Raw genomic sequence first — 13,221 nt, 5'->3', positions numbered from 1 at the left:
TTCATAGGGTCGCTATGAGTCGCAGGCGACTCGACGGCACATAACAACAACAACAACAAGGGATACTTTTAAGATTTAAAGATAATCTCAGGACAATAGTTGCAGAAGTTCATCCAGTCCCTATGGCTCCGTAAGGGAGCTTTGGTGGTCTGGTGGCAAGAAGCTATGCTATAATCCCAAAGGCTTGTAGTTTTAACCCGCCAGCTACTCTGCAGGAGAAGGATGAGCAATCTCCTCCCATTTGATTTACTGCCTCTGAAAACCCATTGGAGGGTCAGCTATGGGTTGATTCCAACTCAGTGGTACTCAACAATAACACAGCTTCATAAAGTCTAGAGCCTTTGAGAATTTTCAATTCTGTTCTGAATTTTCCTTCTTTTGATAAGTATTCTTCTATAAAATGGCCAGTACTGGTAACTGTGCCTCGTCCAGTTCTTGCCTAATGGCAAAAGAGGTTGTTGTTCATGGAGGCAAACATAAATTCATTCCTCCTTCTATTCCTGACTCTTTGTTTTCTTCTATTGCCCCAGGCAAACAGAAACCAGATATACTTTGATGGCTGTCTGCAAGCTTTTAAGACTCTAGGCACCAAAAAAAAAAAAAAAGACTCTAGGCACCACAAAAAACACCACAAAAACAAAAAAAACAACCCTATGAGGTAGAACAGTAGTATTGAAAATGTCTAGGCCAATTACGGGGTTGGGGGGCTGGGGGAATATCCTGTAGAATTTTGACCTTAATCCTCTAAACCAAGGTCTTTGAGCTGTTTGGTTAATACATAGGCAGCCTCAGCAGCTACTCTTTTTTTTTTAATTGCTATTAAAAATGTTAGCAAGCACATGACCTCAAAAACTTGTGATTACTTGCACACACGGACCACCATGCTCAGGCAGCAAGAAGTCACAGAAACCCTGGGTGGAGTCATCCAGGAAGGACACAACAATAACAATGACAACATAGAAAAAGCTACACTGGCTTAGTGGACAGAAAGTTATGCTACCAAGCCCAAGGTGGGTGATTTTAATCTGCGGCCCTTAGGCCTGGTTCAAATTGCTTTTCTGTCAGAAATTCTTCTAGGTGGTATAGCACTGGTCTGTGCATTGCTGTGCAGAGTAACTCATGGTTGCTGTGATGCTAAACACTGTGACACTCATGTGCCAAAAGTGATAATGGTTATCCATGCTGGACAGTTTTTGGTGGAGCTTCCTGAGTAAAACAAGCTTGGAAGCAGATGTGGCATCCACTTCTGAAATGGCTTGCCTCTGGAAACTCTATGAACAGTGCTCAGGCTTTCATTCATAGGGTTGCTATGAGTCATCTACGACTCTACAGCACCTAACAACAACAACAATTATAAATGTATTTATCACACTTTCATCAATAAAACTTTTTACATATGTACAACTTATTGATTATGCAAAGGTGTTTGACTGTGTGGATCATAACAAACTGTGGCTAACTCTGAGAAGAATGGGAATCCCAGAACACTTGATCATTCTACTGTGAAACCTATTACTTGGACCAAGAGGCAGTTGTCAGAACAGAGCAGGGAAACACTGCATCATTCAAAATTGGAAAAGGTGTAGGCCAGGGATGTGTCCTATCTCCATACCTTTTCAACCTGTATGCAGAACAGATTATCCGAGAGACTGGGTTCTATGAGGAGAAGTGTGGCGTCAGGATTGGTGGAAGATCTATTAACAATCTGCGTTATGCAGATGACACAATCTTGCTTGCTGAAACTAGGAGGACCTGAAATGCTTGCTGCAGAGGGTCAAGGACTGCAGCCTTCAGTATGGATTGAAGCTCAATGTCAAGAAGATTCTCATCACTGGACCAATTGGCAGCATCAGGATGGATGGTGAAGAGATTGAGATTGTTAACAACTTTAGTCTGCTTGGCTCCATGGTCAACACTCTTGGCACCAGTAGCCAGGAAATAAAAAAACATATTGTGATGGGAAAGTCTGCTGTTAGGGGCCTGAAGAGCAATGGTGTCACTGGGGAGACTAAGGTGCATCTGATACAGGCTATGGTCTTTGCAATCACTTGTTATGCATCAGAGAGTTGGACAATGACTAAGGAGGATAGAAGGAGAATTGATGCCTTTGAGCTGTGGTGCTGGAAAGAGTATTGAATGTACCCTGGACTGCCAAGAAAACAAACCGATTCATCCTTGGAGGCAAGGGTTCTGAGGTTTCATCTGACATACTTTGGACACAAAGTTGTAAGGATGGAGAGGTCCTTGGAGAGGGACATCATGCTTGGGAGGGTGGAGGGTCGGCGCAGAAGGGGAAAACCTTCTATGAGGTGGATTGATTCAGTGACTGGGGTAATTGGGATGGGTGTGTCAGAGGCAGTGAGATTGTCACAGGATAGAGCAGGGTTTAGGGCTGTTGTACATAGGGTCACTTTGAGTTGCAAGCGACTCGACGGCACATAACAACAACAACTTATTGATAGCAATTATAACAATTAGCTGTGCAACCATATCAGTGCATGTAAATGGGAAGTCAATACTCCATAACCCTCCTTTTCTTTTCTCCCTTCCTCCTGCTCCTGATGTTGTTGTTGTTATGTGCTGTCGAGTTGCCTGTGACTCATAGCGACCCTATGTACAAAAGTCCTAAACACTGCTCTATCCTGTGCCAATCCTGTCCCTGATAACCACTAAAAAAATTGTCTCTCATTTGTCTTTTTTATACAAGTGAGAGAATAAAATATTTGTCCATTTGTGATTTATTTCACTCATGATAATGTCTTTAAAGATCCATCTAAATTATATATGTATCAAAACAGGTTTTTTACAGGCTGAGTAATATTCCAGTGCATGTATGTACCACTTTCTGTTTATCTATTCATCTGTTGATAGGCATTTAGGTTATTCCCACCTTTGACTGTTGTCAAAGTACAAGTATCTATTTGAGTCTGCTTTCAAGTCTGCTTTTCATATATACCTAAGTGGAATTGCTGACCAATATAATAGTCCTTATTTTAGTTTTTTTAGGAACTGCTGCAAAGGCATTCCCACTTGCAATGGACACTGTTGTTAGATCCTGTCAAGTCAACTACAACTCATAGTGTCCCTTAGAACAATGAATCTGAAGCTTGCCTTTTCCTATACCATCCTCACCACCTGTGGTAGGTATACCTGAGCCCACTATTATAGTCACTGTGTCAATCCATCCTATTGAGGGTCTTCCCTCCTTCACTCACCTATCTTTCCAAGCAGGATGTCCATTTCTAAGGCTTGGTCCCTCCTAACAACGTGCCCAAAATAGGTGAGCTGAAGTTTCATCCTTGCCACCAAGGAGAACCTTGGTTGCACTTTCTCCAAGATACATACTTTTTCTTTTGGCAGGCCATAGGATATTCAGTATCCTTCAACACCACATTCATTCTTCTTTCATCCTTATTTGTTTCCCAACTTTCAGATGCATACCAAGTCATTGAAAAGCTCATGACTTGAATCAGGTGCACCTTCATCTTTACACTGATATCACTGCTCTTCAACAAATTGGAGAAGTCCTTAGCAAAAGTTCATCTCAATGCCACAAAGCAGAGTTGGAGGAAATCCAATCCATTGCCATTGGGTCAATTAAAAATCCTGATTACCATACAGGATGCAGTAGAAATGCTCGTAGGGTTTCCAAGTGGTAAATCCTTACAGAATTTTTACTGTCCCATCATTCTCCCATGGAGCTGTTGTTGGGTTCAAACCACTAACATTTGTTGAGTAACCAAATGTAACCATTGCACCATCCAGGTTTCCTTTATTAGCAATAAAGAAGGACTTCTATTTTCCCACATTCTTACCAACATTTGCTTTTTTTCTGGAGGTTTGTGCTTTTTTTTTTTTTTTTATCTTAGCCATCCTACTGGGAAAGAAATAGTCATGTTTTCCCTTATGCTTTTTATTTGCCTATGGCTTTGATCTGCCTCTCCCTGATGGCTTATAATGCTAAGGATCTTTACTTGGATTTGGTGGCCACTTGAATGTCCTCTTTGGTGAAATGTCAATTCAAGTCCTTTGCCAGTCCTGATGTTTCTTGACTAGAAGCCATCACAGTGCAGGGGCAAATGTAATGGGCTCAGAACCAGAGAAAGAATAAGTCTCATTTTCCAGGGTGGTTGTGAGGCCTTGAGGGTGAGTAGGGTTGGGCAAAGTGTTCATTCATCCCATTAGTATCCCATAATTAGCCTTATATCCATAATGAATCATATCTTTAGTGTTTTAACTTTCTTGGTACCTGGTCCAGAGCCCCCTCTACTCCATAACATTTGTCTGTTGTTGGTTTGGTTGTTTTTTGTTTTTTTTCCCCCCAGAGTGTCATCTTTTATTGGGAAAGGTGCCAGGACAAAGGCACTCCAGCCAGGAACAGGCCTCTCAGTGGTATTTTCTTAACTGGTCATGTTTGAGCTCCTTGTAAGAAAGGCAGTGGCTGAACACCTCGTAAGCTGCCGGCACCATGGCACCCCTCTTCACGTTGACACACTCGTAGCATCTGTAGTAGCCTTGCTGGAGTGCTCCCATGATGCTGCTCGGGGTGAAGTCTCCCATCACTATCTAGCTGGGCAGCTCCCCTAGTTTAACATCTTTGAGCTTCCTCTCCAGAGGTACGATGGAGGCCATCTTGGAGTTCTGGTGTTTCTTTTGAACAATTTCAACTATACATAAAAGTAGAGGATTATCAACTTCAAAATCATTACCAATAGGATAATGAACCTTTGTGTACCCAATACTGATAATTGTCAGCTCAAATCCAATCTTGTTTCTCTATGCCTTTTCCTTACTCCCTCTTCTGAAGCTTGTGTGACCATTTACCCATGACCATAACCCTGTGATATTGACTTGCTCATTCATTCAGCATTATTATGAGAAGATCTGTGTGTCAGCTTGGTGCCATGGTGGAAATAGTGCATAACACATCAGGCTGCTAACTGAAAAATCAGCACAGATTGGTGCCCTACCCTAGTGTGTAACAGATCCACTGTTAACTGAAGATTTAAGTAGCTCGAGTCTACCAGGTGTGCTGTGGGAAAACGATAGACAGTCTTCACCTGTATAGACTCGTAGCCTTAGAAATTTGACGAAGGGTTACTATGGGTTGGAACTGGCTGGCAGTAAAGGGTTTGATTTTGGTGTGTTAGGCAATAGTGATGTCATAGTTATGTGTCATATATGTGTGGATGGTGTATCTGGTTAACATCCTCGGCTGATAATTACAAAGTGCTCTGAGTTCAGATATGCATCTTGGAAGAAAGGCCTGGAAATTGACTACTGAAAAATCAGCCACTGTAAACTTAAGGAACACGGTTCTATGTTGACATACATAGAATCAACTCATTGGCAACTGGTTTGGTCTTTTAGTGAAAACCAAGATCTTTGTTGTTGCTGTTGTTTGGTGCTATTGAGCTGGCTTTAACATACAGCAACCTATAAATGACACATCTGAACCTTGCCCTGTCCTGCATCACCTTCCCCACCTCTGATGCTTGAGCCACTGTTAGTTACAGTCCCTGTGTCACTCCATGTTGCTGAATGTCTTCCTATCTTTCTATGACTCTCCACCCTTCCCAGCATGATGTATTGTTCCAAGGACTGGTCCCTCCTGACAACATGCTCAAGTATATGAGGCAGAATTTCATCATCTTTGCCTCTTTGCCTCCAGGGCGCACACTGGCTGCACTTCCACCGAGACAGACTTGTTCGTTCTTTTGGCAGTCCATGTTCTAACGTAGAATTATCATTCCTATTGTACAAAGGATGGAATCTGTACAATAAATTAGCTTAACTGATTTATCCAAAATGCCAACTTCAAATTCTATGTTTTTTACCTACTACTATGTTCTGTGACACTGATGGTTGGTTACCCAATGCGGACAGTGTGGGGTGGAGCTCCCTGATTAAAACAAGCTTGGAAGCAGGAGTGGTATCCACTTCCATAATAGCTTGCCTCCAGAAACCCTGTGAACCTGGAGAGAGGATGAGAGACACCTAAGTGTTGAGGACTCTCCTTCATAGGGTCGCTATGAGTCGCCTGCGACTCGACGGCACTTAACAACAACAACAACAACAACTATGTTCTGGTCTTGCTTACCTGAACAGCAGATGTCTTTACTCACTTAAGAGTTATTGAACACTCTAGTTAATTTCCACACCTTGTATTGATTGAACAAGACTTACATTTTTTTCTGCTTGAAGGAGATTCACCAATTAAAGAAGATTTACAATTCAATTGAATGTCCAATGTTATCATGGGCTAAAGGCACACAGCTAAAAAAGAAGAGCCACATTCAATCTTAGTGAATCCAAGAAAGCTTCCTGAAGAGATGATGTAACTATGTAGGACAAAGCAATGAATGTAGGCAAAGTATGGGTCAGAGGTCGGGAAATAGTCTAAAGAGAAAAAATAGCAAGTGCAAAGAATGGAGGAGACTGTGTTGAGTTCTGAGAACTGTGAGCAGACTATGTCTGGAAAGCTGGAACCCATGAGACTCAGTGGCCTAGTATTGATAAAAAAGGCAGACAGCAACAACAACTCTTGAACTCAATTACCAATGTAGGAAGCAGCAAAAAATGATGGCAGGAATACACAGACTCACTATGCTAAAAAGAACTGGTGGATACAGATCCATCTCAGTAAGTAGCATAAGATCAAGAACCAATTATAATGAAGGAAGAAGTTCAAGCTGCACTGAAGGCATCTGCAAAAAATAAGGCCCCAAGAATGGCTGGATTACTAATTGACAACTTATATGTTTCAACATACAGATGCAGTCCTGAACATGCTTACCAGTCTATGCCAAGAATTTTGGAAGACAGCTACCCAGTCAACTGACTGAAAAAAAAATTCCCATTTATTTTCATTCCTAAAAAGGTGATCCAATAGAATATATAAATTGCCAAACAATATAATTATATCCTATGCAAGTAAAATCTTGCTGAAGTTTATGACAAAGTATCTAGAACATTACATTGACAAGGAACTGTCAGAAATTCAAGCTGGATTTAGAAGAGGCTGTGGCACTAGGAATATCACTGCTGATGTCACATGGATCTTGGTTGAAAGCTGAGAATATCAGACAAATGTTTGTTTTATTGATTTAACTGTGTGAATAACAAATTATGGGTAGCATTGAGAAGAATGGGAATCTCAGAACATTTAATCATGCCCATGTGAAACCTATACTTAGACCAAGAAACTGTTGCCTGAACAGAAGAAGGGAACACTGCATGCTTTAAAATCAGAAAGGTATGTATCAAGCCTGTATTCTTTCTCCATACCTATTAAATCTATATGATTAATAAATAATTTGAGAAGCTGGACTAACGGAAAAAGAATGTGACATGAGGTTTGGAGGAGGACTCATTAACAACCTGCTTTATGCAGAAGATACAACCTTGCTTGTAGAAAGTGAAGAGGACTTGAAATACTTGCTGCAGAAGATCAAAGACTCCCACCTTCAATATGGATTGTATCTTAAAATCAAGAAAACAAAAATCCTCACTGCTGGTCCTATAGGCAATATCATGATGGATGGAGAAAAGATTAAAGTTGTAAATGATTTAATTTTAATTGGATCTACAACCAACACTCTTGGTACTAGCAGCTGAGAAATCAAAAGAAATGCTACATTGGAAAAATCTGCTGTCAAGGACCTCTCCAAAGTGCTGAAGATCAATATTGCTGTAGTTGTGTGCTGTTAAGTTGGAACCGACCCACACGGGAAGCCAAACTTTATACCAAACATTATATGAAAACACTTGTTCAGGAATTAAAGATTTATAAATTAGGATTTCTCTTGTGGCAGATCCCAGAAAATGAGCTGTTTGTTCCCTGCAGACAGGAGACAGCAAAGGGCCCCCTACAGAGAGAGTGTTAATTCCTGAGCTAGAGTCACCCAGAGGCATCAAGGCAATCCTTAAGGGTATACCAAATTCTTGCATTTGCAAACCCCTCCCTCCTGGGCCAAGCAGATGGTCTTCAATAGAAAGAGCTTGGCTTCATTTGCATTGAATTCTCTTTGTGATTTACTTCCTGATAATTTTCAATAAAGATACAGAGAAGCTTGGCTTGGGGTCTTCAGTTGAGAACTGCTGACCCCCTGTTTTATGCTCTCTGCTCTATCTCATTCCTGGCTGTTTGTCTCATTATTAATAATTATAAAATTATTCCATCATTTGGGACCCTTGGTCTCCAACAGACCCATAAGGAACATTTGAGTCAGTTTAAAGACTAAGGTGCGCCTGGTCCAAATTATAGTCTTTTCAATTACTTGCTGTGCATCTGAAAGTTGGACAATAAATGATGATGACAGAAGAATGGATGCCTTTGAGTTGTGGTATTCGAGAAGAGTAGTGAATATTTCATGATGTTGTTGTTATGTGCCGTTGAGCTGAAACTGACTCACAGCCAACCCTCCAGTGGGTTTTCAGAGGCTGTAAATTGCATGGGAGGAGACTGCCCATCTTTTCCCCTCAAAGCAGCTGATAAATTTGAACTGCCAGCTTTTGGGTTGGCAGTGCAAATCCTTACCACTAAATCACCAGTTGTTGTGTACCACCAAGTTGGAACCAACCCATAGCTGACTCTCCAGGATGTTTTCAGAGGCAGTTAATCACATTAGAGGAGAGTGCACATCTTCCTCCTGCTGAGTTGCTGGTAGCCTTGAGCCTTCGGGATTGCAGCACAGCTTCTTGCTTTTAGGCTGCTCCCTGAATATCCTATGGAATGCCAAAAGAACAAATAGGTTAGAGAATGCAACCAGGGTGTTCCTTAGAGGCAAGGATGGTGAAACTTCATTTTATTTCACCATCTTTCATCACGATGCAGGTGGGGCCAGTCCTTGGAACCACACTTCATGCATGGAAAGGTGGGAAGTCATCAACAGGAAGGGAGACCATCAACAAGATGAACTGACACAATGATTTTATTATTGAGCTTCAGTGTATCAGATATGATGAGTATGGTGCAGTTAGGGCAAGGTCTAGAACCATCGTTCATAGGGTTTCTATGACTCACAATCAGCACTTAAAAAGTAACAACACTCTTGAAGAGCCATATATTCAACTCCACCTAGAAAGCACATAGCCAACGAAGGGTCTCAAGAAGTGACATCAAAGCTAAGCTTTAGAAAAATTACTCTGGATGTAGAAAAATTAATTTTAAGGGGATCAAGCTGGGAGGCTGATACAAAGTAATTGAGGTGTGTGGTGATTTGGGCCTACACAAGGACAAGTGCAGGATAAAACGGGGGGGGGGGTGATTAGGGCATCAATGTGAATCACAGTGTTTTAAAGGGTAAAAAAAAAGTCCAGAAAGGGTGTCAACCAGTCTTTGATGATGATAATCTTTAATTAAGATTTACAGAAAGGTTTTCATTCACTCATTGTTGCAAATTTTCCTTCCCCCCCACTCCTCGTGTCCACTTTGCAATACACCTCTTGTACCAGATTGTTGTCATACATGTCTAATCATCCATTCCTTTCAGACAGTTCTGTCTGTTTCAATGCGTTGTTCATTACCTATCCACTTCCTCCAACCCCTCCATGTTAGTTCTGTTTTATAAAAGCAGTGTTGTATTTGTTTCTTTGTAACTAATTCACTCAGCATGTCTTCTAGGCTTACTCATATTGTGTAATGTTTTACAAGTTCATTGTTTTTCAGTGCTGCATAATATTCCATTGTGTGAATGTACAATTTTTCTATTCACTCATTTGTTGACAGGCACTTCCATCTCTTTATTTGCAAATAATGCAGCAAAAATCGTAAGTGTGCATACATCTATTTGAATGGTGGCTCTTATTTCTTTAGGGTATGTTCCAAATAGTGGAATTGCTAGGTCAAATGGTATTTCTATTTCCAACTTTTTGAGAAAGTATCAGACAACCTTCCATAGTGGTTGTACCATTTTACATTCCCACCAGCAGTGAATAAGAGTTTCAATCTCTCCACAACCTGGGTAGCATTTGTTGTTTGTTTTCCTGTTGTTGTTGGGGTGAGACAGTATCTCATAGCTGTTTTCATCCAGTCTCTTTGCAAGGCTATTTTTTTTCAAAGTATGAAACTATACTTGGACCAGGAAGCAGTCATCAGAACAGAGCAAGGAAGAGTATGCAGAACAGATCATCCAGGATGCTGGGTTGTACGAGGAGGAATGTGGCATCAGGATTAGAGGAAGATTCATCAACAATCTGTCATGAAGATGACACAACTCTGCTTGCTGAAATTGAGAAGGACCTGAAGTGCTTGCTGCAGAAGGTCAAGGACTGCAGCCTTCAATATGGATTGAGGCTCCACATCAAGAAAACAAAGATTCTCACCACTGGGCCAATTGGCAGTATCATTATGGAGGGTGAAGAGATTGAGATTGTTAACAGTTCCAGTTTGCTTGGCTCCACAATCAACACTCTTGGTACCAGCAGCTAGGAAATCAAAAGACAAACTGCATTAGGAAAGCCAGCTGTCAGGGACCTCCCTAGAGTACTAAAGAGCAATGATGTCAGGCTGGAGACTAAGGTGCGCCTGATCCAGGCCATAGTCTTAGCAATTGTGTGCAATGCATCAGAGAGCTGGACAATGACTAGGGATGATAGAAAGATAATTGATGCCTTCAAGCTGTGGTGCTGGAGTAGGGTGTGAATATACCACAGACTGCTAAGAGAACAAACAGGTTTGTCCTGGAGAGGGTGAAACCGGGCTCTCCTTGGAGGCAAGGATTCTGAAGCTTCGCCTGACATACTTTGGGCCTGCTGCAAGGAAGAACCAGTCCTTGGAGAAAGACACCATATTTGGGAGGGTGAGGGGACAGCACAGGAGGGGAAAACCCTCCATGAAATGGATTGATTCAGTGATTGAGGTAATGGGAGTAGGTGTGTCAGAGATAGTGAGGTTGGCACAGGATAGAGCAGGGTTTAGGGCTCTTGTATATAGGGTCACTGAGTTGCAAGCAACTCGATGTCACAGAACAACAATTACTAGGTACATCAGGCTGACGGTAGGGTCTTTCAGAGAAAATACTGGCGCTGTTAAAAGAGATCGTGGAGATCATACAACTGCCCTCTTTACAGTGAATGAAAAGCTCAGAGAAGCAAAGCAATTTGCTTAAGATCACACAGCAAGGCTGGGCAGTGTTTGAATGTTATTTACATAGCATTACTCAGCCTTTAGTGAAGCCAATGTCTGGGAGTAGTGTGCCAACATGATTAGCTCCAAAGTGAGTCAAGCAAGATTTAGAGGGGTTGGACACAGCTAGCTCCTTACCACTTCACCCCACCCCACTCACTCTTCCCCTGTGGGCTCCAATGATCAGTCAATGAATAATAAGTTCAAAACAGTTCCTTGTTGCAAAATATTTTTAGATGGGCACACCCAGACAGATACAGGCCTTCGACAAAATTATCTTGAGAGCTGAGATCTCCTCCTCAGCATTCTTAATTCCGGGCAGGTACAGGGGATATGTGTTAGGCAAACAGTTCTCCACCATCCCAACTCCTACGTGTTCTCCAACCAGGTTCTCATAGAGGCCCTTCTTTCAGCGGCTCCACTGTTTCCATGGCAATCAGGTGGGTGGACAGCCCATCCTAAGTACAGGCCACCCAGCCCTCGCGTGGGGAGTTGCCATAACAACTCCCTAGTAATAGAGGGGGTTGGGTCCCGCCCCCGCCCCCCCACTCCCCGTAACTAGCGAGGTGGGTGGCTTGATTGGCAGCTGGGCACACAAAGGAAGAAAAGAGAAGGAAAGGCGCCAACAAAAACCTAAGAGGGAAATGGGGAAGAGAAAAAACAAAAAAATAAGGCAAGGCTAAAAACGCATGTGCGCACGCGCGCCGGCTGGTGGGCGCACTCAGCGGACGCCCCTGACGCCGTCCCCACTTTTCACGCCAGGTTCGCGCGCGCCTCTTGCTCCTTCGCTCCCGCGCTCTCCTGCGCCTGCGCCCAGGTGTCAGCGCCTAGTGGGCGGGGAAGCCCGGCGCGCTCGCGTCACGTTCCCTCTCCCACCCTCCGAGCCTGCGCAGGAGAGTCGGACGGCTCGGGTTGCAGGCTCTGGGGTGAGATCTCCTGTCAGCCGGTGGGTCGGTCCTCCAGCCGGCCCTCCCCCCTCCCCGTTCTCCAGGGGAGGCGCGGTGGAGCCCGCCCCCAGGGTTCCCGATGGGGGGAGAAGCGGCGACGGCGGCAGTGGAATAACCGAGCCAGAGCGTGAGCGGCTTCGGGGCCCCGTGCCCTACGGAGGCCATGGGCGACCCAGCCCCCGCCCGCAGCCTGGACGACATCGACCTGTCCGCCCTGCGGGTGAGCGCGCCGCCCCCCAGCCTCGCCCGGGTCCGCGCCCCCACCGCGCGGGAGCCCGGTGGTCTCGCGCCTCACGTTGCTCCCCGGGCGTCCCTCCGCCAGCCCCGTTCCCCTCGGCGCCCCGGCTCCTTTTCTCGGCTCCTCTGCTCCTCTTACCTTCCCACTTGCTGCAGATTCTGGAAGCTAGTTTGGTCTCCACCCTGTAGTGGCGAGGGCCCCGCCCCCACGCTTCTCCACCACCCTTACCTGCACCCCGAGGTGTGGGAACCCGTTTCTCCCAGGTGATTGGGGGCCACCACTCTGCTTCCCCTAAATTTGTACCCCCCGCCTGCCGCAGAGCTGGTCGGCTGGTGCCTCTCCGCAGCTCTTTACCTCCTCGAGGCCCTCTTCCCACCTTACTTTCTCCCTCCCATCCATCCTCCCTTTCTCTTCCACCCATTTTGACTTTGCAACTCGTCTTGACAGCCTCCCCCTCATCTCTCTCTCCCTCGCCCACCCTCGAATCGCATCTCTCCTTCCGGCCTGTATTTCAGCCTCCAGGTTTCATCTCACAGCTCCTACCTTCTCCCGCACCCTCTTGTTCAGTTCACATCACTCTCTCGTTTCAAGTGCAGCAGTCCAGAACCAGGCATTTCCGGTCTCAGGGTCCCTGAATGTTCCCTTGCCACTTCTGCAGCAGTGTGGGGCCGGGAGGAGAGACAAGTGCAGGGGTGTGGGGAGAGGAAGCATTCATTCTCATAACAAAAATTCTGGCATGGCCTGGAAAGAGGATGTTTATATGTGTGCACATACACAAATACATGCTGCATGTGGCTGGTCAGGAGGTTTGGAAATGCTCTGGGGATTTAGCCGCTGGCGGGAGGGCACAGTGGTGATAGCTAAAGGGAAAGGCTTATTTGAGAAAGGGAGGCTCAGAGGAAATCACT

The 13,221-nt window shown here is 44.3% G+C and overlaps 1 protein-coding gene and 1 pseudogene across 4 annotated transcripts in view; one reads left to right on the top strand and one right to left on the bottom strand.

The window, feature by feature from the left end:
* Positions 1-4,386: 4,386 nt before the first annotated feature.
* Positions 4,387-4,632, bottom strand: LOC102870758 (annotated as a pseudogene).
* A 7,373-nt stretch (positions 4,633-12,005) lies between these two features.
* Positions 12,006-13,221, top strand: part of MINK1 (misshapen-like kinase 1) — a 73,520-nt gene continuing 72,304 nt past the window's right edge. For all 4 annotated transcript variants that reach the window (XM_006899069.1, XM_006899071.1, XM_006899070.1 and 1 more), the window contains exon 1: positions 12,006-12,295. In XM_006899069.1, the coding sequence (XP_006899131.1) occupies positions 12,239-12,295 (57 nt within the window). In that variant the 5' untranslated portion in view covers positions 12,006-12,238. The remainder of the gene's footprint in view (positions 12,296-13,221) is intronic.

This window comes from Elephantulus edwardii, unplaced genomic scaffold (assembly GCF_000299155.1).
Source record: "Elephantulus edwardii isolate Elephantulus edwardi_28Jun2011 unplaced genomic scaffold, EleEdw1.0 scaffold00246, whole genome shotgun sequence".
NCBI classification, from domain to species: domain Eukaryota; kingdom Metazoa; phylum Chordata; class Mammalia; order Macroscelidea; family Macroscelididae; genus Elephantulus; species Elephantulus edwardii.
Note: the sequence above shows the minus strand (reverse complement) of the source record. Positions and strands in the feature narration are given on the sequence as shown.